Source organism: Pipistrellus hanaki (assembly GCF_964339955.1).
Source record: "Pipistrellus hanaki genome assembly, chromosome: 7".
Classification (NCBI taxonomy): Eukaryota; Metazoa; Chordata; class Mammalia; order Chiroptera; family Vespertilionidae; genus Pipistrellus; species Pipistrellus hanaki.
Genome location: NC_140509.1, coordinates 55171237 through 55198082, shown reverse-complemented (window position 1 = coordinate 55198082; position 26846 = coordinate 55171237). Strand labels below are relative to the sequence as shown.

The following is a 26846-nucleotide window of genomic DNA, read 5'->3' as shown; positions in this document are numbered from 1 at the left end:
AGCATAAAAATAAAAATGTGCAGTAGTGAAGGTCATTCACTTCCTCTACTAGTAATTCATGTAGGTAACAGACCACAGTAGTATTAGTGATAATTTAACTCTGTCACCAATAGGAAAGAAGACATCACATTACAGTTTTATATATCTTATCCCAATTTCCAAATTATGGTAGTTGTTAAGCCAGTTTCTGGTTCTTGTTGTTTAAAGAATTAGTAAAGATGCACTATTTTTTTATAGCACAAGTTTGTTTTGTTTTTTGAAGTTTTGATGACTGTATTTCAATGTAGATGGCTTCTCGTGTATTTTGTTTTATGAGATTGAAAGCATTAATCTAAAAAAGGTGTCTATAAGTTTTACCAGACTGCCACAGGAGTCCATGGCTCAAAAGCGTGAGGAGTATCTGTTTCAGTTTTCCATTGCTGTGAAAAACCCACCCCAAAACTGTAAAACAACTCCAATTTTTATTATACACAAATTCTGTGGGTCAGGAATTCATACAGGGCTTATCTCTGCTCCCCAAGGACCTCATTCTGACTTAAGGAGCCACCTTGGAGGTGGATTCTCTGGCCCCATGCAAGCCTTCAGATAGCTGTGGCCCTGATTAACATCTTCATGATGACTTCATGAGAGACCCAGTGTCAGAACCACCTATAAGTCACTCCCAAATAAATCCTTGACTCCAGAAACTAGGATAACACATGATTATTGTTTTAACTACTGTACAGTAACTTTATTGATTTCAAAGAGGAAAGAAACCCTTTTAAACACAGATTATCCACTATGGAACTAGAAAAAATAAGTATTAGAACTTTTTACTTTTAAAAAGAGAAAGAAAGAAAGAAAGAAAGAAAGAAAGAAAGAAAGAAAGAAAGAAAGAAAGAGAAAGAAAGAACTTAGTTGAAAGACATTTTGAGTTTCTGGTGTAGAATACATAACTTCTGTCCCAAACCCTAGTAGGTTTCAACAAATTCTGCTTCTTCCTCTTGTGTATCACCATAAAATTCTCCATATAACACAAAAGATTCACCACATACTAAGTCACATATTTGGAAGCCACCAGCTCTGCGGTCCTGGTCAGGCTTTGAGATCTAAGGACACTTCAGGATGCTTTTCTCTGGGGATTTCATCACCCAAATTTAGATGAAAATTCTTGTTCCAGAGGTATCAAACACTACTACTATGTAATTTTTGGAAGGCATTCACTAGGAGGAAGGAATTCCCATAAGAATGCAGAAGTCACGTTCATTTGCTTTTTCACAGCATCTTGGCATAGAAATTACCATGTTTTTCAGTCAATTTCATAATATAGTAAAGGAATTGGAAGATGGATTTTCTGACTCCACCATTCACCCCATCTTTTTCTTCAAAGATTTCATGCATATATTTCTGATAATGGTCATCAGCAACTATAGAAAATTTGAAGTTATGCTTTCTAAATTTCTATTTAACATATTGATTAACATACTCTTATTCATTATTAGTTAAAAGAAAATATAGTCTATCCCAGTCCTGCATAATGCAAGCCACATATGTAACTTTAAATTTTCAAGTAGCCAAATAAAAAGTAAAAAAGAAACAGGTGAAATGAATTATATTTAATATGCTATATCCAAAATACTATTTTGACATGAATGCAAAAATCATTGCTATCGTTTACATTCAATTTTTTAATATCTTTTTAAGAAGATTTTTGTATTGATTATTAAAGAGGAAGGAAGAGGGAGAGAAAGAAACATTGACGTGATGGACATGGACAACAGTGTGGCGATTGCCAGAGGGAAGGATGGAGGAGATAAATGGTGATGGGGAAGAAAAAAAAATGTAAAAAGAAAAAAGAGCCTTGCTGGTGTGGCTCAGTGGTTGAGCATTGACCTATGAACTAGGAGGTACATGCCCAGGTTACGGGCTCAGTCCTCAGAAGGGGACATGCAGGAGGCAGCCAATCAGTAATTCTCTCATATCGTTGATGTTTCTCTCTCTCCCTCTTCCTTCCTCTCTGAAATCAATAAAAAATATATTTTTAAAAAAAGAAAGAAGGAAACATCAATGTGAGAGGGAAACATCACAACCCAGGTATGTGCCCTGACTGGGAATCTAACCAGCAACCTTTCAATGCACAGGATGACACCCAACCAACTGAACCACATTGGCCAGAATTATATATTCGATATTTCATATTAAACCTTTGAAATCCATTGTGTATGTTTTGCTTATGATGCATCTCGGTTTGAACTAGCCACATTTTAAGGGCTCAATAGCCACATCATGCAGTGGCTACATATCAGACAGTGCATGCAGTTCTAGCCATTCCCTCATTGAATAGACATTTGAGCCATTTCCAATTTTTTACTGTTATAATATTTAGGGTTACTTAGAACATTTCTTGTCTTAAATGAACCCTTAGGCTGCTGCTCCCATAGCACTCTGAGTGTATGACTATCATCCTTTACCACTACATTTTAATAGGTAAACTATATGGAAAATGTACCTCTCCCTTATGAAATCCCATGCTCCAGGGGGACAAGGGTGCCACTCTTTTCTCTTTGTGTGGGTCTTAGCACTTATCAGAGTACTCACACCCAAATAATATTTCTGACCTAATCTGAATGATGATTTATTTCTTCTCATTTTCTATAGATGTGGACGAGGCTGAACTTGATGGTGAGGGGGAGATTGAAGGTGATGAGGGTGAAATTCCTGAAGTGTCGTCTGAGGCCCTTGAGGAGACCGGGGGGCTTGAGGAGCCTGAAGCTTCCGAGGTTCCTGAACCAGAACCTGAATCAGGTTAGACTTCATTGACATCCATGTTCTTAGTCCTACTGTGTCCTACTGGGTGTGTGTGTGTGTGTGTGTGTGTGTGTGTGTGTACTTGTATATATGTTAAGAAAAAGGAAGCAGGCTAAAAATGGAGAGATGAGACAGCTACTTATTTCCAACCCATGCTTTGAAGTACCACAGGAAAACCGATGCTGCCCTGCCCATCCTGGTGCTCAGGAGCAGGGCTGCCTATGTCATTTGTGGGGCATGTTGTCAAAAAGCAGGGAAGATGTGCCTGCCACTAAAGGTAATAACATATAAAGCTGCTTTTTTCCCTTCTACAACCTCTCAATTTGTCATGGATTGATTTTTATTGCTATATATAATGTCATTCTAAGTAAAGAAAATTAAAAATTTAAATTAGCACGAATTTTACCTAATCGATTAGGTACTGAAGAAAATAGTGAAGTTTCTGAGTGGGAACACAAGTAAGTAGAGCTGTGGGACTCTTAAAAGGAAACTGAAGAATTTCATCCTGCTAGCTCCTCCAGTGGGCACAAGGGGTATATGATTTTACTTGTATACTTTTGCATCATAAAGCTAATGCCAATTTTATCATTCATCTTCATATTGTGCAAGGCTATTTTTAAATGAAAATACAAATGAACACAAATTCATATTTGGCAGCTCGTACATACATATGTATTTTGTTCTTACCAGATTACTGTTAAGTTTTGTGTACAATACTAACTCAATTTTTTTATTTCACTTCTTAATATGCACATATTCTACCAACACGCTCTACCTGCAGCTTCTCAATGATTAAGGAAAGACTGAAAGAACAAGGAACATGGGATTGCCCTCTTTTCCTTTCCTTCTTTGTCATCGTTTTCAGCCCAAGTGTTTAGCTAATACAGGAAAGTGGCACCAGTAAGAAAGCGTTCCTTGGTCATTCATGTCTCTCTGAATGTTATCACCTTTCTGCATCTGAAGCAAGTTCTAACTCAAAGGGAAAACATGGTCTCTCAGATGTATCAGAATCTTCCCCTGCCTGCGCCCACCACTCGGGCATACTTACTCCTCCACATTATGGGTCTCCTAGAATTCTGTACTCATGATAGAGCATCAGGAACTCTCATGAGAATGAGATGACAAGACTGGCTAACACATATTGTGCACATCTCTGTCCATATACATGCTCAATTGTGCCATTGGAGCCCCTTTGGATTTTGTTTACAAAACAAAGTTCAAAGATAAAATCATTAAAATTTTCAAATTAACAACCAAAGAGCATTAATCTGTGAGGCCATTCTGAGTGAGAGACTGTGCAGCTGTCCAGGCCACACAGCCATAGAGTGTCCCTGCTGTAGAGGGGCAGTTTGGTGGGTTGGCACAGGGCAAGAAGGAGACTTTGGGCAATGAAAGTCATTCTCGAGACTGGAGAGTGGGCTTAAAGCAGCAAGTTAGGGTCCCCAGCATGTGGGAGTGAGGCTCACAAATGCTCCCAAGTACAGCTAGTGTTGGATTGGAAACTAATGCTTCAAACTAAAGGTCTTCAAATACCTGCAGCCAAATCCATCCTGTGGCAATTAAGGGCTAGGAATCTGCTGTCAGCTGGTAGAGGAACCAGGACTAAGGGGAATTTTCACACTGAGAATTCTCAAATTCAACATAGATCATTTTTACTACAGGAATTGGCATTAGCTTTATGATGCAAAAGTATACAAGTAAAATCATATACCCCTTGTGCCCACTGGAGGAGCTAGCAGGATGAAATTCTTCAGTTTCCTTTTAAGAGTCCCACAGCTCTACTTACTTGTGTTCCCACTCAGAAACTTCACTATTTTCTTCAGTACCTAATCGATTAGGCTGACCATTATCCCACTCACCTGCCTTTTCCATAAAAGGAAAGGGAGCCCAGTGCATGGGAGAACATACAGTATTTGCCATTGATACATCTGGTAAGGGGTTAATTTCCAAAATATACAAGGAACTCATACAACCAAACAAAAGGAAGATAAACAATCCAATTAAAATAGGAACTAAATAGACACTTCTCCAAATGGTAAGAAGGCCAAGAGACATATGAAAAAAAATGCTCAAAGTCACTAATTATCAGTCGAAACCGGTTTGGCTCAGTGGATAGAGCTTTGGTCTGCGGACTGAAAGGTCCTGGGTACGATTCCGGTCAAGGGTATGTACCTTGGTTGCGGGCACATCCCCAGTACGGAGTGTGCAAGAGGCAGTTGATCGATGATTCTCTCTCATCGATGTTCTCTCTTTCCCTCTCTTCCTCTCTCTAAAAAAAAAAAAAAAAAAAAAAAAAAAAAAAAAAAAAAAGTCACTAATTATCAGAGAGATGCAAATTAAAATGACAATGAGATATCACCTCATACCTGTCAGAATGACTGTCATCCACAAATCAACAAATGACAAGTGTTGGCGAGGATGTGAAGAAAAGGGAGCCCTAAGGCACTGCTGGTGAGAATGCAGACTGGTGCAACCATTATGGAAAACAGTAAGGTGTTTCCTCAAAAAACTAAACATGGAACTGTCATTTGACAGAGCAATGCCACCTCTGGGTATGTATCCTAAGAAATCAGAAAAACCAGTCAGAAAGAATATATGCAACCCTATGTTCATAGCCCAATTTACAATAGCTAAGATTTGGAAACAGCCCAATTCCCCATCAGCAGATGAGTGGATAAAAAAGCTGTGGTATATTTACACAATGGAATACTATGCAGCTATAAAAATAAAAATAAAAGAACTCTTACCATTTGCAACAGCATGGATGGACCTGGAGCGTATTATGCTATGTGAAATAAGCCAGTTAGATAAGTATCACATGGTCTCACTCATGTGGAATATAATAAGCAAAATAAACTGTTGAACAAAATAGATCCAGAGACCTAGGAGAGCATTGAACCAACTATTGAATCTCAGAGGGAAGGCATGGATGGGGGAATGGGATGGGGAAAAATTAACTGGGAACTTATGTGCATCTATGCATAGCCTATAGACAGATAACGGTGTTGGGAAGGTCTGGGAGAGGCAGGTTCAGGGTGGAAGGAGTCAATGGGAAAAAGGGAGGACATCCTATATAATAAAAGGCTAATATGCAAATAGATTGAATGGCAGAACAACAGGTGGCTATGATGTGCACTGACCACCAGGGAGAAGATGCTTAACACAGGAGCTGCCCCCTGGTGGTCAATGCGCTCCTATAGGGGGAGCACCGCTCAGCCAGAAGTCAGGCTCACAGTTGGCAAGAGCAGCAGTGGTGGTGGGAGCCTCTCTCGCCTCCACAGCAACGCTAAGGACCCCTTGGTGGGATGTCTGCCGGCCTGCTAGTGGGCCTAAGCCGGCAAGTGGACATCCCCCAAAGGGGTCCCAGACTGGGAGAGGGTGCAGGGCTGAGGGACCCCTCCCCCAGTGCACGAATGTTGTGCACCAGGTCTCTAGTCTGTAATACTTTCAACAATAAAGACAATTTTTTTTAAAAAAAAAAAAAGGGGGGGAAATGCCATAAAATACCAAAAATGAATATGAGAAATAGACATCCAGCCCAGCTGGGTGTAGCTCAGCAGTTGAGTATCTACCCAGGAACCAAGAGGTCACAGGTTCGATTCCTGGTCGGGGCATATGCCCAGGTTGTGGGCTCAGTTCTCAGTGGGAGGCATGCAGTTGGCAGCCTATCAGTGATTCTCTCTCATCACTGATGTTTCTATCTCTCTCTCCCTCCACCTTTCCCTCTGAAATAAAAATATATTTAAAAAAAAATAAACAGACATCCATTAAATTTGACACATCAAGCATAATAGAGTTCTCATATCCACAAGTATTTACCAATGAAACTGGTCTAATGGATGATTTAGTTGTATTGCCTTTTCTCTCCTTACTGTTTCTCTCAGGGAACTTCCTTTTGATGTTCTAAAGTCAGTCTCCCACTCCTTTTAGGGTCAGTTCTAGCTCAGTGCTATAGACATGACTATGATCAGTCAGAACTGCATGCACCATGTGTCAGCTATCCTGGTCATGGTCCTTTAGTATATTTAAGAATATTCTTCATTTTCTGCCTTATGCTATCAGATATTGTATACCCTACTTTACCTAACAAGAACTATATTTTCAATTAGACATAGTATATATAATTTAAACTATGTTTTGAAATTTTCTTTGTGCCAAAACTTTCATAAACAATGTTTTAAAATTCAAACACTAACTATTAGATTTCTTTCCTCAGAGACTACTGAGGAAACTACAGTTGGAACAGGAATTCCAGAAGAATCCAAAGAGGGTCTGGAAACTACATTATCTCAAGCAGGTTAGCTTATAAAATAAAAGTAGTTAGTGATAAACGTGCTTTTTGTATTCTCCCACAAGGGTCTGGTCCCTTATTTTAGGCATAGTACCAACTTTCTACTTATTTCTTTTTACATTATATGCCAGTAGTGGTGTATTAGGTTTTATTTAGCTTATTACATTAGAAGTATATCTAGCCATCTTATAACACTGTTTTTCATCAAATTTTATTTTATACATTTTATTATAGTTAAAGTTGCCAAATAAAATACATAGTAATTATCCAAATAATTTTATTAATAGATAATAATTCATCTACAGCCAATACAAGGAATGGAGCATAATTAAAATATGAATTTATAAATGTACATTATTGATGAGGACAATATGTGTATCTCTTTCATGTTTTTAAAATATTATAAAGTATAAGTTATTTTGGCAATATGGGTCATTATATCATGTTTGAAGCCTCTTTTTTTCTTTAACATTTATTCAAAAGTTGTACTACCTGACTTTCCTGAAGACTCTTATCCTGATGTTCCTGAAATGGACGTATATAAAGATAAGCTTAAGTATTTCGAATCCGACTGGAAAAATCTGGAATTAATCATCAGCGACTCTTTCTATACAATTTTGAAGTTGGAGATCGCTGGCCAAACTCCAGAGGAGCTGCTTCAGAAAGCAGTGGAGACTATGGAAAGTAAGGGCTGTAATCCTACCATTACTGTCAAGAGCGGGCGATATTATTCAAAGCGTGTGCAACTTTAAAATCTTTCTTGATGGTCCATAAAGGAGAACATTCAACATATCTAGGGATGATGTTTAAAATATTTAACAATTCTCATAGCACTCCTAGAACAGGCACATACCAGTCAGAATAGCTGAGGGGCACAACTAGCACTGGCCAAACTGGACAGTTATCCCTTTAAAAATTCTAATTTGTACACATTTAAACTAAGAGATCAGTCACTACAATTAATTTTCCCAATCATTGACTATTGCAATATATGCTAATGTTATTATTCTTTCAAATCTTTCTTTTTCTTTTCTTTTCTTTTTTTTTTTTACAGAACCTTTTCAGTATACTGCATGGGAGTTCAATATAGAAGATTATGAAGAAGAAACAGAAGACTTTCAGGCTGAAGCGGAGATTGATGAGGAGATAGAAGAAGGAGAGGAAGAAGAGGAAGAGGTATGAGTCAGTGGGCCAAGCTCCCTCTGAGGCTCTAGGGAAAATCTTTTCTTTCCTCTTCCAGCTCCTTCACATGGGCCATAGCATTGAAAATGTGCGCATCCAGAGTGGTAGTCGGCACTCTGGGATCCCAGGAAAACAAGCAGGCTTCCTCTAAAGTTGTACTTCAAAAGTTGAACTACCTGAGTTTTTTGTACATATTTACACATAAACATTTTCAATACACTTGGCCTCCACCCCAGCTTCTCTTGGTCCCTGAGATGCCAGGGCTGCTTAGACAGTATGATATACCCATGAAAAAATAAAAAGTAAGGTTTTTCAATTTTTTCCATGGAAAAACTTTATATATTAGAGAGAGGAATATTCTGTAAGTTTAATAGAAGTGGGTGCTTTAATGTAAAATATAGCAATGGTATCTTTGAGGAGCTGCTTGCATGATACTAATGAGTGGTATTTTCAAATAGGAACAGCTCATTTTAGGCCCCAGTCTACTCCCTGGTGACGAGAATTTTGATAACCATTCTCAATTGATAGCCACCTAATTAAGGCATCTATCAATAATAAATTAGGAAGTGATATTTTTTTATTTGGAGCTTTATGAAGGAAATAAAGTGATGTAATAAGTTAGATAATCATACAGCTGTAATTAAGTTAAACCCAAATATATATGTGTCAAACAACAAATGACATGCAGTGTGATTCTGATAACAACTTTCAGTACTTTAGCACTAAGGAATTGCTGGGCCCTTCAGTCAGGGTGGCTGACAAATGTGGGCTTGTCCTCTTCTTCAGTCATCCTTCTGCCATTCTTCTGTATCCTGTTTTGTTTTGCAAGAGAATGTCTCTTTCTTGTCTTCAGACAATTCTCAAGCTGTATATAATATTCAAAACTTGTATTTTTAGGTATGGTCTTCATTCAAAAATAGTCTCCTTATCTCACTTCCACTCTTCCTAACTTACACAACACAAGTCAGTTTTTCCTATTGTTTTAGTTTCCTCAGGCTGCCATAAAAAAAAAAAAAAAAAAAAAAAAAAACTTGGAGGATTAAAATAATAGAAATTAATTATCTTCTGGTCTTGGGGAAGAATTTTGAAATCCAGGTGTCAGAATGCTTTCTCTAAGGCTCAAGGGAAAATCTTTCCTTTCCTCTTCCATCTTCTGGTGGCTCCTGATAACCCATAGCTAATGGCTGCTTAACTCCTCTCTGCCTCTGTCTGTCCTGGCCTTCTCCTCCTCTGCATCTTTTCCTTCTTTTAGAAGGACACTCGACATGGGATTTAGGGACCACCTGATAATAAATTGTAAATATTATATTGAGATCTTTAATTACATCTGCAAAGATGCTTTTTTCAAACAAGGCCAATATGGCTGCCAGGAATTCTTAGAAATTTTTATCTAGGAGGCAAAAGAACACTCTGTCCTGACATCCACCTGGGAAACAGCAAGAAAAAATGTTGCTTCTCCCATCTCAGTCAGTTGCCCTGACTAAACATAGTAACTAGAGGGCGTAGTGTGTGATTGAACCAGCCTCGGTAACATGCCCACCCAGTGACTATGAGGTGGGGAGTTACTATGATTGTCTGGGCCACTTGAGTTCCTTCGAATGCAGAAGTAGCAGTGCTCCATGAGAAGAGGGAGAAAGGTTCTGTTACTAGAAAAAGGAGGAAAGTTGTTATACAAACAAAAGCAAAAGATATACACCACATCCTAAGAAAAATTCTGGGAAGATAGGTACTAAAATCTTTAAAGGGCTTTTAGTTTACCCTGTAGCCTAAAACAACTGAGAAACGAGATAAAGTGTATGAAACTGTTTTCCACACAGTGGTCCAGAGATGGGGAACAAATGAGGCACTCCTCACGGTTTCCTCGCCTTACTGTCTATGGGTCATACCTTTTCCAGCCCATGGTCCAGGGAGGAGCAACCTGGGCAGGGCCTTCCAGACTCTTTTATTGGAGGAGAGAGGGCAGAGAATCCCAGGACACAAAGCAGTTAGAGTTCACAGGGAAAAGACGCTCACACAGAGAACTCCAGAGACCTGCAGAGCAGAGTATTGGTCAGCCCTTTGCCGCTGGGAGGGGGGAATGAGGACAAAGAAAGTACCTGTCTGTTCCCACTAACCATTGGGTAGTACTAAAAAGACTCAGGGATGGGGATAATTAAACCTGGAATAGTGCACAGCAAAAAATATATAAAAATTAAAAGAACAACCACTGATACATGTAGCAATCTGGATGAATCTCAAAATAATTATGCTAACAGAAGCCAGACAAAAGAGAAAACATACTGTATGATTACATTTGTATAACATTATAGAAATTGTAAACTAATTATAGTGAGAGAAAACACAGCAATGCCTGCCTGGGAGTGGGCAGGTAGGAAGCAAATAGGGTTAGAAAAGAGGCATGAGCACCCTAACCTGTATGGCTTAGTGGATAGAGCGTCAGCCTGCAGACTTAAGGATCCCGGGTTTGATCCCAGCCAAGGGCATGTACCTTGGTTGTGGGCACATCCCCAGTTGGGGGTGTGCAGAAGGCTGCTGATTGATGTTTCTTTCTCATCGATGTTTCTGACTCTCTGTCCCTCTCCCTTCCTTTATGTAAAAAAATCAATAAAATATACATTAAAAAAGAAAAGAGGCATGAACAATTATGGTCTTGATGAATATGTGGTGATGGTTTCAGAGATAAACACATATGTCAAAATTATCAAATAACATGCTTTAAATATGTAAAGTGTTTTATTGTCATTTATACCTCAATAAAGCTGTTAAAAGTATTAATGGTGGTTATAACCACCATTATCTCTGAATGATGGACATATTAAGTAATTTTTATTTTTTAAATTAATTAATTCTTGCCTCTCCTCCATCTCTTCTTTTTTCTCCTTCCACAATACTTATTATTGGTTAGGTCTCTAGGATCTATCCTCTAAATATCTTATATTTTTTCTCATATTTCCCTGAAATCAATAAAAATATTTTTATAATTTTAAAATACATTTTTATTGATTTCATAGAGGAAGGATGAGGGAGGAAGAGATAGAAACATCAGTGATAAGAGAGCTCACAACCAGGGCATTTGTCCTTGACCAGAATCAACCCGGGACCCTTCAGTCCACAGGCCAATGTTCTACCCACTGAGCTAAGCTGGCTAAGACTAAAATATACATATATATTAGTATATAAAATATACATATTATATATATATAATTTTTTTAAGAGAAAGAACTCATGGACATGGACAACAGTTGGACATGGGAGTGGTGGTGATAGAGATGTAAGAGGGCATAGAGGGGATAAATGAATTAAATTTTTTAAAAACCATTATGAGCCAAAACCGGTTTGGCTCAGTGGATAGAGCATTGGCCTTCGGACTCAAGGGTCCCAGGTTGGATTCTGGTCAAGGGCATGTACCTTGGTTGCAGCACATCCCCAGTGGGGGGTGTGCAGGAGGCAGCTGATCGATATTTCTCTCTCATTGATGTTCTAACTCTCTATCCCTCTCTCTTTCTCTCTGTAAAAAATCAATAAAATATTTTTTAAAAGCATTATGTGTGTTAATATAGCATTAGAAGGAAAAGGGTGAGAGAAATTTTTTATTCTTTCTGCACTGTGATGTGTTTTGAATAAACTTATGTAATAAAAGCCTAGATGGTGTCATGCAACACACTCCCGTGACATCGTCACAAGATGGCTACTACAACATCGTTACAAGATGGCTGGCAGGGGAGGGCAGTTGTGGTGATCAGACTGGCAAGGGAGGGCATTTGGGGGCAAAATTAGGCCAGCAGGGGAGAGCAGTTAAGAGTGACCAGGCCTCAGGGGAGGACAGTTGGGTGCGACCAGGTGAGCAAGGGAGGGCAGTTAGGGGCAACCAGGCCTGCAAGATAGGGAAGTTGGGGCGACCAGGCTGGCAGGGGAGGGAAATTGGGGGTGAGATCATGCTGGCAGGGGAGGGCGTTTGGGAGCGAAATCAGGCTAGCAGGGGAGAGCAGCTGGGGGTGACCAAGCCTGCAGGGGAAGGTAATTGGGTGCGACCAGGCCAGCGACAGAGGGCAGTTAGGAGTGACCAGACCAGCTGGGGAGGGAAGTTGGGGGTGAAATCAGGACAGCAGGAAAGGGCAGTTGGGGACAATCAGGCTGGCAGGTTAGCAGTTGGGCATTAATCAGGCTGGTAGGGGAGCTGTTAGAGGGTGATCAGGCTGGCAGGCAGAAGCAGTTAGGGGCAATCAGGCAAGCAGGCAGGGGAGTGGTTAAGAGCCAGCAGTCCTGGATTGTGAGAGGGATGTCCGACTGCTGGTCAGACATCCCCCAAGGGGTCCCCGATTGGAGAGGGTGCAGGCAAGGCTGAGGGACACACTCCTTACTATAAACGAATTTCATGCACCAGGGCTCGAATTTTATAAGATGTATTTTATAACAGGAAATTCCTTTAATGTATTTCATTGCTTTAAATAAATTGAAAAAATTTCTAAAGAACTATGCACAGTTTCTTTACTTTTCATAAATAAAAATATGTTACATGTTTCTAATTGGAATGAAATAAAGTATTTTCAAATTATTCTATTTTTTAATTGAATTTCTTGAGGTGATCACATATTCACTTAGTAGAAAAAGCAAATCCTGAAGCATCTCCCATTTCATTTTCAATGGGTAAGAATTTGTGACCCTGGCTCAACTTTTACTTCTTAATTTTATTTTAGAAACTGATTCTGTATCGAGCACAACCTGAGATTTTTCATTATACCCATGTCTGTAATGGCTGGGGACATCTTGGTTCTCAGTGCTACTTTATGTTCTTTATGAAAATAAAGAAGCTTGAGATATGAGCTTAGAGGGTTATGAGAAACTGATTTTTTAATTAATTCATTAAATAGCCAGTATAAGAACTGGCCTTTACAAATTTCTTTAAATATGTATTGTTATGGTTTAAATAATATTCAAGAGACATTTTTTTAAATTCCTTGTTTAGTATTGCATCAAAATACTTTTTTTTTTAATAAATATTCTCCAAATGTTAAATATTTCTAGAATGAAGAGAAAATGAAAGAGAAGAAAAGACATTTGGGAGACACAAAGCACTTTTGTCCAGTAGTTCTCAAAGAAAACTTCGTCCTACAACCAGGCACCACAGAGGAAGCAGCTAAGTATCGAGAAAAGGTTTACTACTTTTCAAGTCCTGAGGCTAGAGAAAAATTTGTGGAACATCCTCAGGAGTTTGTGGCTCGCGATGAACCACTAAAGGTGAAAACCATGCTATTCTTATCCTAATGATTGCTCCTGTTACCTTTTTATGGACTTATTATACCCACCATTTTATTTGATAATGAAGTCTCCAATCTGATATAATAATATAGTCAAAACATCTAAGTTCCAAGAAAACTTTTTGGAATATAACCCAAAATAATTATCAGTTTTGATTTCTACGGTAATGCCTTGTGTCAAACCAGTACTTAATAGCTGTCTCTTTAGCTGAAACAAAAAGACACAGCTGAATTTATTGCTTGTAAGCGTATTGAATTTATTGTATTCCTTAACCAGTTAGTCTCTCTGAGCAGAGCAGTCTGCTGATCTTAAGACAGGATTCAGGGCAGATATGGGATTCAGAGGTTCGTGGTCTTCAATGGGTTGACATCCTCTGTGGAAGGTTGATTACTCAGGTGAGACTGCTGTTAACCTGGTTCCATTCAGCAGAGGCATGATTATAGGGACAAATTCATGCCCAATTGCTTGACTCTCAAGAGCAGGGATGACCCTGATTCAAAAGATTGCAAGAGTGTTCCAAAGGTGAATTGTCCTTATCAATTAAACTGTTTTAAACTGGTTTAAGTAGCTATAGAACTATCAATCTTTTCCTAGGTTTGTTCGGACATTTTTATCCTTACTTGTTTCCCACTTTGGAACAGTTTTCTACCTTCTTTAAAAAGTATTTTATTAAAGTGCCCAGCTGGCTTGGCTCAGTGGTTGAGCATCGACCTATGAAATTGGAGGTCATGGTTCGATTGTGAGTTGGGGTGCATGCTGGGGTTGTGGGCTCTATCCCCAGTAGCGGGTGTGTGTGAGGCAGCCAACTGATTATTCTTTCTTATCATTGATGTTTCTATCGCTCTCTCCCCTTTCCTTCCTCTCTGAAATCAATAAAAATATTTTAAAGTGTTTATTAAAGCCAAACAGAAAAGAACAAATACTGTATAATACAACTTATACAAAGTATCTAGAGTAAACTTATAGGGACAGAAAATAAGAGTGGTTGCTAGGGGCTGAGAAAGGGGAGAATAGGAGTAACTGTTTGATTGGTTCAGAATTCCAGTTTGGGATAATAAACAAGTTCTGGAGAGAGATAGTGGTGATGTGTGCAATATAGATACTGCCACTGAATTGTACAGTTAAAATGGTCAAAATGGTTTTATGTTATGTATATTTTAACACAATAATAGAAGAACACATTGTGGCAATATTTTATTCATTTTTAAAAACAAAGCACACACATAGTAACACTGGCTCTGAACAAGTCTTCATATTTGTTTGCTTTCTCATCTTTTTCTACATGGATATATATTGTTTCTAGTGTATATAGTTTTTATAATATTTTTTCTCATAATATTATATCATAGAAAGTTTATGTATTTCTATAGATCTCATAATGGTTTTTACATACCATTTTAATATAATTCGTTAGACTTTATCATGCTAAAAATGTATCTTTCCATTCTTTTTAAATTAAAACTTTAAAAAAACCTAAACTAATTCTATTTTATTAAATGCCTTTTGGCACAAGATATCAAAAATAGTCTTATGGTTGTTAGTGCTCCCTAAAAACTATTGTTGATGTAATGCATCATATTAATTGATCTCCTAATATCAAAACATCCCGAATTTGCTAAGTGATAATTCAGTCTTAGGGAAGGCAGTTAATTGGCCTTATTTTTTTTTAATAACTCAAAACTTCCTTTCCTTTATTACCCCTTACCCCACATCTCCCTGACCCATCCCCTTGTGGCAGGCTCCTCCATTAAGACTATGTCTTCTGGGTCCCCATGGCTCTGGCAAAAGTGTATGTGGAAGACAGTTAGCAGAAAAGTGGGGCATCTTTCACATTCAGTTTGAAGAATTTCTACAAGAAAAAATGATGCTCAAAATTGAAAAGAAAGTTGGACCTGAATTTGAAGATGATGCTGAGGAAGAACAACTTGCAAAACAAGAACTTGAAGAGCTTGCATTTGAGGCCAATATCACACTTGAGAAAGAATATACAAATAAGCCGGTAGTAATATTAAAACTCTCTTTGCAGATAGTTGTGTTTGCTGGTATTACTTTTGGGAAGTAGAATATAAGGGGTATAAAACTCTATACAGTTTCCAAGAAAAAGAAAAAAATTAGCCCATAGAAGTCATTTAAGAGGCATCCTCCCCATGTTAGATACAAGTCTTACTACTAATCTATAATAATAAGAGCACAATATGTTAATTAGACCGGACAGCCAAACATCCTTCCAGATGTCCTTCCAGACAAACTGCAGCGGCTGCAGGCCCAGGGCAGGCAGCCCCTGCAGCCAGTAGCTGCAGTGGCAGTAGGGTGATAGGGGCAGCACCTTCCCTGTTAGGCCTGGTCGCCTCTCACGGAGGGAGGCCAGACTTTGGCTTAGGTCTGTTCTCCCACGGGGAGTGGACATAAGCCATCAGTAGGACATCCCCCGAGAGCTCCCAGACTGTGATAGGGGGCAGGCCAGGCTGAGGGACCCCCCTTCCCTGCCAGTGCACAAATTTTCATGCCCTAGGCCTCAAGTCTTTAATATAAAATTACTGTTTCACATGACTCCAATAAAAACCAGAAATGCTTTTTCCTAAAAAAAAAAAAAAAAAAAAAAAAAAAGTTGTATAGCATTAATTTGGGGCTGTTATTTGATACTAGAGGCCTGGTGCACGAAATTCATGTGGGGGGCGGGGGCTGAGGTGTAGGGGGGTGTCCCTCGGCCCAGACTGCACTGTCTTCAATCTGGAATGCCTCAGTGGATGCCCAACTGCCCATTTAAATGGGCAGTCAGACATTCCCTCTCACAATCCAGATCTGCTGGCTCTCAATCGCTCACCTGATTGCCCCTAACTGCTTCTGCCTGCCAGCCTGATCACCCCTAACCATTCCCCTGTCAGCCTGATTGACACCTAACTGCTCCCCTGCCAGCCAGATTGCCCCTAACTGCCCTCCCCTGCCAACCTGGTCATTCCCAACTGCCCTTCCCTTCAGGCCTGGTCCCCCCACACTGCTCTCCCTTGCAGGCCTTGCCCCTCCCAACTTCCCTCCCCTGCAGGCCTGGTCCCAAAAAAACTTCCCTCACCTGCAGGCCTGGTCCCTTCCAACTGCCCTCCCCAGCAGGCCTGAGTCCCCCCACAACTGCCCTCTGCTACACGCCTGGTCACCCCCCAATTGCCCTGTCCTGTAGGTCTGATCCCCCCAACTTCCCTCCCCTGTTGGCCTGGTCCCCCCCAACTTCCTTCCCCTGTAGGCCTAGTCAACCCTAACTGTCCTCCCCTGCAGGACTGATTGCCCCCAACTGCCCTCCCTTTCAGGTCTGGTCCCTCCCAACTGCCCTCCCATGCTGGCCATCTTATGGTGGCCATCTTTAACCACATGGAGGTGTCCATCTTGTGTGTTGGAGTGACGGTCAATTTGCATATTATCCTTTTATTATATAAGATATCCGAACTAGACTCTAAGGCTTTTTATTATTATGTTCTCTATGTTTTTGTTTTGCTAGATAGATGATGATGATGATGATGATGATGATAATAGATAGATAGATAGATAGATAGATAGATAGATAGATAGATAGATGTGAGGGCAAAACATCAATCATCTGCCTCCTGCACACCCCTCACTGGGGATCGGCCTGAAACCTAAGCTTGTGCCCTGACTAGGCACAGAACTGGCAGACAACCTTTCAGTGTGCAGAAAGACTAACTGAACCCAACTAACTGAACCATACCACACAGGACTCTTTTTGTTATCATGTATCATAAAAATCTTCCCCAGTGCCAATGGGAACCTCAAAATATTAATTTCTCATGATGCCTCATAAGAAAGTTTGTGTGGCTCTTTTAGGTAGTTTCTATCTAGGGTTGTAATTCTAACTCACTTTTTAACCATTTCTGATATATATATATATAGACCCTTTTTTCTCAAAGGACCCACTGTAATTGGATCCAGGTACAGACCTGTATTTCAGATGATTGCCTACCTAGCCCATCCTTTAATCAGAATCTAGGTTTAGTAACTATAAGATAGATGACAAATATCAGTTCTAGATTGAACAAGGTTTTAACAAAAAGTGATGAGACAGATATCCTGAGGTCATGTATGAAAATCAGTTATGCTCATCACTAGTAGCTACTCTTAGCTACAGTAATATTATTTAATATTTAAAACCATATAACATATTGATTTAAGGAAAAAGCACAAATATTAAAAGGTTTACAAGCAACAATATAAAAAAAAGTCCTGAGAAAAACAGGTGTCATCTTAATCAACTATAGAGTATTGTTCATTAATATAGAGTTTTGAATTTGTTTTGCTTTCTGATTTTTTATGTTCAGCCTTCAGAAGTGCAATTTACAGAAGAAGAAGAAACAATCAGATTATGTTTAATGGAAAATGAACCATTGCCTTCCGAAATTCTAGACAACATTCTTTCTGAGTGGTGGCATAAAGAACCAATACGGTATCTTAATTTATATAGGATTATATATTTATTGACTTTTATTTGCCTTATTCTCAAAACTCTACAATATAATACAACATAAGTTTAAAATTTTTCTTCTTTACTCTCATGTAAATTAGTGATTCTATACATTAAAAATATCTGGGAAATTATTATTTTTATACATTTATTTTTATTGATTTCAAAGAGAAAGGGAGAGGGATGGAGAGATAGAAACATCAATGAAGAGAATCATTAGTTGGCTGCCTCTTGCAGGCCCCCAACTGGGGGGTCGAGCCTGTAACCTGTGCATGTGCTCTTGACCAGAATCGAACCGGGAACCTTCAGTCCCCAGGCCGACATTCTATCACTGAGTCAAACCGGCTAGGACTGGGAAATTATTTTTAAAATACTGATGCCAGGCCCCAACCCAAAATAATTGGATCAAAATATTTGGGAATATGACCATTTTTATGGAAATTTGCCCATTTAATAAGATAGAAAACATTTTAAATGCCAATTAAGAGCTGAAACTGTCAAATATTCATGGAAGTCCTGTTCATATTAAGAAAACATATATCTAAATATAAATATTTAAACAAACCAAATTTTAGATAAGCATAATCAACTTTCATTCACAAGGGGACTATTTCATTCACAATATTGACTTTCTCAATTAAGCAAGGCCAAGTTCTCAAAGCCTAATTATTTGGTTTTCTGTGTGTGTGTGTGTGTGTTTAAATATATGTTTATTGGTTTTAGAAAGGAAGGGAGAGGGAGAGAGAGAGAAACACCATTGATGAGAGTGAATCATTGACCGCTGCCTCCTGTATGAAACCCGTGCATGTGCCCTTGACTGGAATCAAAACCAGGACCTTTCAGTTCCCAGAACAACGCTCTATCCGCTGAGTCAAACTGGCGAGGGCAAAATCTGATTGTTTTAGAGTTAGTTACTTCACAATGAAAATGTGTTAACATTGTAGTTATTTTCATGATTCAAGTTTCATCATTCTTAAACAAGTTTGATAAGCCTATTTGGTTATAATCATCTTAATACATATGAACCAGGATACATACATTCATAATTGTCATGAGCTGCAAGAGGATCTAGGGAAGGAAGTATGAATTGTCTCATGAAAGGAAACATCACTAAAAGAAAAACTATTGACGGGTGGCTTCCCACTAACAGTCAGCTGGTCAGACCCACCTTTTCATAAAGGGTAACAAGTTCATTAGGCTGAGCATTCCTCCCAGGCAGAGAATTTGTTTTCTCTTAATTTTCATCCAATATTAAGACTATTTATAACTAAAGAGAACTCATCTACATTATAAATATAAGAATAAAATATTATAATTTTAATTTAATTCAATACATTTGAGAAAAAACACATGTTTATGCAAGTAGAAATATTAAAAGAACTAAGAGATACTACTTTTTAAACTGCTCATTGCACATCTTATAGAAAGTTGAGATTTATCAATACTTTTTTCATTTTTAAACTAATATTTATAATATAATATTTAAAATAAATTATGCAATTCATGCCTAGTTCCACAGGTTTTATATTAGATGGTTTCCCACGATACCCTGATGAGGCCCAGTTTCTAGGGGAACATGGATATTTCCCAGATGCTGCCGTTGTAATGCAAGTTGATGATCAAGATGTTATCGATCGGCTCCTGCCTTCCCAAATTGAAAAGTGGAAACTGAAACAAAGGAAGAAATTAGAAAGGAAAATACTCATTAAAGAAATGAAGACAAAAATCAGGGTATGTATCTTATAAAACAGTATGAGAGTAAATTTTTTTCTCCATCTTATATAATAAAAGGGTAATATGCAAATTGGCAGTAACGACAGAATGATCACTCAACCAGTCACTGTCAGGAGCACCGACCATCTCTTGGTCCCATTCCCTGGCCAACAGGCTCTGATTGCCCGATAACAAACGGGAAACCGCGGATGGGTGGTGGGGGATGCAGGTGGCTCCAGGCCAGGGCCCCCACCCCCAGTCGCCCAGGATAACTGGAGGCAGAAACGGGGGTAGAGCTGGTGAGCGGGCAGAAATGGCTGACCTCTCAGTCCCTCCCCCTGGCAGTAAGTTGGGTGGCAGCGGGGGGCGGGGCCAGCTGCGTGTAGCTGGGGAAGATGGCCCTGATCTCAGGCCAGGCCTAGGGACTCTACCCGTGCACAGATTGTGTGCATTAGGCCTCTACTTAAAGTATAAAGTGGACTTTTTAAAAATGTAGTTTTCTGATTTTAATAGCATAGTCAATATGAAAACACTCTTCATCAAATATTAAGAATACTTATAATTGGAGAGTTAAGATTTATTAGAGGCCTATGTGGTTATCAACATGTTAGTATTTCTCTCTCCATGGGAAATAAAATTAAAGATTTTAGTAGCACCAAAGTATTCCTATACCAAACACAGGTACCTAATGGAAGAGGCAGCAAGTGAAGCAAACCTTAAAATTATCAGTGGAATTTTTCACTATCTCCTGGAATTATGACACCATCCATTAAGGCTTTGTAAGCCTGTGGTGAAACAGATACAGATATTAGCTTAGAACATCTTTTCTAAAACTGTGATGTGAGGAGTATTCCATAAAATGTTCAAAAGTGTCATAGGAACCCAACAATTCCACTCTTAGGAATCTACCTAACAGAAATGAAAGCATGTCCACATGAAAAAATGTATATGAATGCTCATAGTAATGTTATTCATAATAGCCAAAAAGTAGTAACAACCCAATGGCCATCGATTAATGAATGGATAAACTAAATGTGATAAACATCCATATAAAATACCTGAGTTCTTATATACAAAGCAATTCCCTCTGAGGGAAACACACAAATTAGCTGAGTTTGTACCTTTTACCTCTACACATTGGTTCAGATCTTTCTCAGCCCACACCTAGCACTCCTACAGAGATCTCCTAACTGTCCTTCTGGCTTCATCTCTGATCCCCCTAGGTCATCCTTCTGGTCATTTCCAGGCTACTCCTCCTAAAACTTTGATCAAGCCACCCTCTTAAGGTCTGAACTTATTGTTCTGTCATTGAAAGCCTACCAATCTTATTCCAAATCCTTTTTCTAACCTTTTTCCTTAGTTAGAACAAATACAAACCCTCCTCTGCAGCACCCAACATACCATTTGCTTTTCCATTTCCTTGTCTGGAAGTTTTTTACATCATCCTCCACTAGTCCTGTGACATTACATGAGTTAAATCCTCTGACTTTGCTAACTCACCTATAGAGAAGATAATACTGTCTGCTTTGCAGATACGCTTTAAACAGAAAAATGTAAGTATGTACAGTATTTATTACAGTGCTCAAAAGAGTGATGGCATCTAGCAGACATACAATGATTAAACTTCACTAACCACAACTTGTTTGAGTGAAAGGATCAGAGAAAAAAAATAGACTAAAAATATGCATGTGTGTTATTGTGCATACTTCGCTTTTCTTTGTGGTAGTGTTCTCTATGTATGTCACAAAAATGCAAAGGGACTGTGTTCTCATAACCATACACTTAAAACACCTTCTCACCCTCTAGATCTGAAGAGCCATATAATCTCCCTGGGGTCTCAAAAACTTAAATGAATTCCATTCCATTGAGTTTTATAGTTCTATCTACAAATCTTTCTTGAGTGTCAACAAAACATGAATTCTTCAGAATGTTTACTCACTAATTGCCAGACGAAAAGAGTAGGGTCCTAGAACTTGTCTTCAGGCAACACTCTAATCTTTTAAGATTTAAGGGGATAGCATTTGGAAAACCCTGAGCCAGTGAGCCCCCAAACCTAAGTGGGCTGATTAGTTTCCATTATTCATTAAAATTTTTTAATGTCTGTTTTTTATAGGATGATATGATTGCTAAAAGAAGGGCTGAACTTATAGCAGAGAGAGAGAGAGAAAAAAGAAAGAGAGAGGAGGTAAGTAAAAAATATATATAAATATATATTAAAAATATATATATATAAAATATATATATTAAAAAAAAAGCAGGACACCCATTGTGTGTGTATGTGTCAACAGTATAAAATAAAAAGATGCATTAAAAAAGTATTGAAGGAAATAGAGTTTATGTGCAAGTAGTGAGATTATATGTCTTCTTAATTTTTTAGAGGGAGAGGGAGAGGGGGAGAGAGAGAGAGAGAAAAAAAAAACATCACTGATGAATTATTGATCAGCTGCCTCCTGTGTGCTCACATGGGGATCCAGCCTGCAACCAGCCATATTGCCTGACCAGGAATTAAACTGTGACCTCCTGGTTCATAGGTGGATGCTCAACCACTGAGCCACACCAGCCGGCCTGATTTTTATTTTCTTATACCTTTTGTTATCCCATGACTGTTTTTTATTATTATTTTAATGTTGAACCATTTTATGTAAATCATTCAAAAACATTACAAGATGTGTAATATTTCATAACATATCTAATCATTTCCTTTTGTATTTTTATGCATTTTTATTTTTGTTTAAAGTATTATAAATATTGTTGCCTATATCTCCTTTTTTTCCTCCTTTGACCTTCCCCCAGCTTCCCTTAGCCCCTGTCGCATGCCTTCATCCCACCCCACCCCCACAGTGCCTTGTGTCCATTGGTGTGCTTAATCCCTTTACATTTAAAGTTATTATTCATAGGTACTTATTTGTTGCCATTTTTATTCTTTACCCCTGTGTTCCTTCTTCGTTTCCTTTTTTCTTTTTCTTTTTTCTTTTTTTTTCTTTTTTTTTCTTTTACTGAAGACCCTTTAGCATTTCTTGCATTTCTGGTTTGGTGGTAATAAATTCCCTTAGTTCGTTTTTGTCTGTGAAGCTCCTTATTTTACTTTCAAATATAATTGATAGCCTTGCTGGGTACAGTATTCTTGGATTCAGACCCTTCCTTTGCGTGACTTTGTATATTTCATTCCATTCCCTTATGGCCTGATGAGTTTCTGTTGAGAAATCAGTTGCTAGTCTGATGGGGGTTCCTTTGTATGTAACTTTCTGTCTCTCTCTGGCCACTTTTAAGATACTTACTTTGTCATTGGTGTTTACCAGTTTCATTATAATGTGCCTTGGCATCAGTCTTTTGCAGCTCATTTTGCTTGGGACTCTGTGAGCTTCTTGGATTTGTATGGGGTTTTCCTTCCCTATTTCAGGGAAGTTTTCTGTCATTATTTCTTCAAACAGGTTTTCTATTCCTTGCTCAGTTTCCTCTCCTTTTGGAATTCCTATTATGCGGATGTTGTTTTGTTTTGTGTTGTCCTAAAGCTCCCTTAGGCTCTCCTGCTTTTCTTTTTTTTTTTCTTTTCCTTTTTCTTTTCTTTTTTTTTTTTTTTAATATATTTTATTGATTTTTTACAGAGAAGAGAGAGAGACAGTTAGAAACAATGATGAGAGAGTGGTACATCAATCAGCTGCCTCCTGCACAACCCCCACTGGGGATGTGCCCGTAACCAAGATGCATGCCCTTGACTGGAATTGAACCCGGGACCTTTCAGTCTGCAGGCCGACACTCTATCCACTGAGACAAACCAGTTTTGACTCCTCCTGCTTTTTAATTTTTTTTTTCCTGGAAGTTGCTCTACTTGGGTATTTTTTCCTACCTTGTATTCTAGCTCACTGATGTGGTCTTCTGCTTCTTCTAATCTACTCTTGATGCTTTCTATTGAGTTCTTTACAGCAGCGATGTCATTTTTCATTTCTTCTTGGTTTTTCTTCATTTCCTCTTGGTTCTTACTCATATTGTCAAATTTTCTACCATGCTTTTCAGCCACCTTATGACCATTTCTCTGAATTCTTTCTCTGGCAGGTTGCTTGCCTCCATTTCGTTTACTTTCTTTTTTGGTGATGCCTGCTTTTCTTTCATATGCGGGCTGGTTCTTTGTCTCACAATGGTCTCTCTTTTCTGGGTGTCTGGTTATATAGTTTTCTCTCTCCTGCATTGATTTAAAGGCACAAAATACAACACAAGCAGGTAAAATGCTCAAGGCACTGAACAGCCATTAATCTCAACAAATGCCAGCAACAAGTACCTACAGATGAATACAAACTACAAACAGCAGCTCATATCCAGTGAGGTGAGGAAAAACAGAACCAAAACAAAACAAAACAAACACACACACACACACACACACAAACAAATAAACAAACAAAAAAAGAATAAGCAAAACAATCTCACAAACAAGCATAAAAGTTGTCAAAGTAGCCCTAATGGGTTTGGCTCAGTGGATAGAGTGTCAGCCTGCCGACTGAAGGTCCCAGATTTGATTCTGGTCAATTTTTAATCCTTAGCTTTGATTTTCTAAGGATAATTGGAAGTGGGGTTGGAGCAGCCTGCACTACCATCTGGGGACATTTTAGTTGTAGATGAACTTGTGCTCACCTGAGTACTTGAATATGTATCTCTATTAACTACTCACCTGGGCTTAGTGCCACACAATTCTGCTTACTTGCTGCCCAGCTCCCTGTCCTGGCTCTGCCTATCTTTCTTCTGCCTGTCAAGGGCATGTACCTTGGTTGTGGGCACATCCCCAGTAGGGAGTGTTGCAGGAGGCAGCTGATTGATGTTTCCCTCTCATCGATGTTTCTAACTCTCTATTCCTCTCCCTTCCTCTCTCTAAAAAAATCAATAAAATATATTTAAAAAAAATAAAAATTGTCAAAGTATAAGAAAAAGAGAAAAGTAACAAGGGACCAAATGGTTTCAAAGTTCTAATAAAAAAAAGAACCAGAACTGAGAAACACTATCCCATTGCCAAGCTCCTTTTGTAATGAGAGGAAGGAGTGTAAGTAGAACAGGAATGGGCCCTTATCCTCTCATCTTCCTCCTGATACCTTAAAGTTCAAACCCCAGCTTTTAAAGGCACTAGGGTCTAATACACGATGTCAGACTTGCAGCTCACGGGCTGCAAGTGGCCCACAATGAATATTTTTATAGCCCAGACAACATAATGGTATGTAAAAAACATTTTAATAAAAATTTTGTAAATTGCCCCAGCCAGTTTGGGATAGAGCATCAGCTCCCCAAGTTCGATTCCAGTCAAGGGCACATACCCAGGTTGAGGACTTGATCCCCAGTGGGGGGCATGCAGGAGGCAGCTGATCAATGGTTCTCTCTCATCGTTGATGTTTCTATCTTTTTTCTTCACCCTTCTCTGAAATCAATAAAAATATATTTTAAAAAATTTTTGTAACTAAATTTTTACAATATTGTGTTATACATAATTATTAATAACTAACTACAACATTCTCTAATGACTATTATAATCATGTTGCATTCATTTCCCTTATACACCTTACATGCAGGCGCACCATTTCTCTCCACTAATACTAGCAGCAAATATTTTAGCAGCCAATTGCCACGTCATTAGTCTTGGACTGACTTGTTTGCTGTGTGCAATAGGAAATACTTCGCTTTCGGAGAATAAGAAAAATAGGTTTATTTGTGTTACACTTATTAATTTGTGCAGTTAGTCAGTGTCTGGTAAGTTAATGTTCAAAAAATATTAATTTTTATTAAAATGTTCTATTATTTTATGTTAACAATTACTCATTTATTTCAGCCCTTTGTATTCAGCATGTCTCTATCAAAATAAACCTACGTTTCTATGAAAATTGAAGCTTTTTTTTGTGGCCCACATAAAATTAAACTTTGTTTATTTGGCCCACATTAGCCTTTGAGTTTGACATGTTTGGTCTACTCAGTTAGAAAGACTAGGAAATATCAAGCTAATCAGAAGACAGCAGGCAAGAGGTGAGAGAGCAAACAGTGGAGTGAGAGCAGAAAGGATGAGCATTATTTCAGATGATAGTCCTTGGAAACTGGATGTGCAGAGATGGAGTGTAAGAAGTCAGGATAACTCAGGTTTCAGCTGGGAGGCAGTGTTCTGATTGAGACAAGAAATATTTCTGGGAGCAGAGTTTGGAGGCAGTGCAACAGGATCAATATTAAAAGGCTCAATATTATGCAAACTGAACTACAGCATTTAAAGCCTGTACATCATCACCTAGTATCAATATTCTGACAGTCTTTAACAATCACTTATTTATTATCTTGTTTCCTCAGATAGTCTATAATCTCGTAGAGGGCATATATTCTTCTATTAGTACAGTGCTTTATAGAAAGTAACAATCATAGCTACAGCCTCAATAATAGCTATCATTTGCATGCCTACTATGTGCCAGACACTCTTCTAAGGGCTTTACATATATTAACTTTAATGTCCACAATAGCGTTGTAAGGTGGATCCTTTTATTATTCCTATCTTACAGTTGAGGAAACTGTTCTTGTCCAAGCTAACACAAATAGTGAGTGCATTATACTCTTTGGATTGCATTAAATATTTTTACCAAAGACCATAAAAAATATAACATTCTAACAACCATACACAAAAATAGCACTTAATATCTTGTCAAATGTATTTATTTATGGGATCACTATGGTGTCAGTTTCTTATTTTTTAATTTTTTAAATATATTTTATTGATTTTTTACAGAGAGGAAAGGAGGGGGATAGAGAGTTAGAAACATCGATGAGAGAGAAACATCGATCAGCTGCCTCCTGCACACCTCCTACTGGGGATGTGCCCACAACCAAGGTACATGCTCTTGACTGGAATCGAACCCAGGATCTTTCAGTCCGCAGGCCAACACTCTACCCACTGAGCCCAACCGGTTAGGGCACACGTGTCAAACACAAGGCCCGCGGGCCAAATCCAGCCCTCCAGGCCTTGCAATGTGGCCCGCACCGCGCTGTCATCACTGCACTCCGCTGTCAGTTTATGACATTGTCAGTTTATGACTGTTCAGTAAACCATTCAGCCCACGATTTAGGCTGGATTTTAGATTTTGGCCCCTTCTCTGATTGAGTTCGACACCCCTAGGTTAGGGCATGGTGTCAGTG

General features: G+C 38.7%; 1 protein-coding gene across 1 annotated transcript in view; it reads left to right on the top strand.

Annotated features, from left to right (window-relative positions):
• The window catches only part of AK9 (adenylate kinase 9), a 102642-nt gene that overhangs the window by 60560 nt on the left and 15236 nt on the right, over positions 1-26846 (top strand). Inside the window, exons 19-27 of the mRNA XM_084889871.1 lie at positions 2638-2784; positions 7004-7084; positions 7562-7762; positions 8133-8254; positions 13286-13498; positions 15258-15518; positions 17845-17969; positions 19499-19718; positions 21814-21885. Of these exons, the coding sequence (XP_084745997.1) occupies positions 2638-2784; positions 7004-7084; positions 7562-7762; positions 8133-8254; positions 13286-13498; positions 15258-15518; positions 17845-17969; positions 19499-19718; positions 21814-21885 (1442 nt within the window). The remainder of the gene's footprint in view (positions 1-2637; positions 2785-7003; positions 7085-7561; positions 7763-8132; positions 8255-13285; positions 13499-15257; positions 15519-17844; positions 17970-19498; positions 19719-21813; positions 21886-26846) is intronic.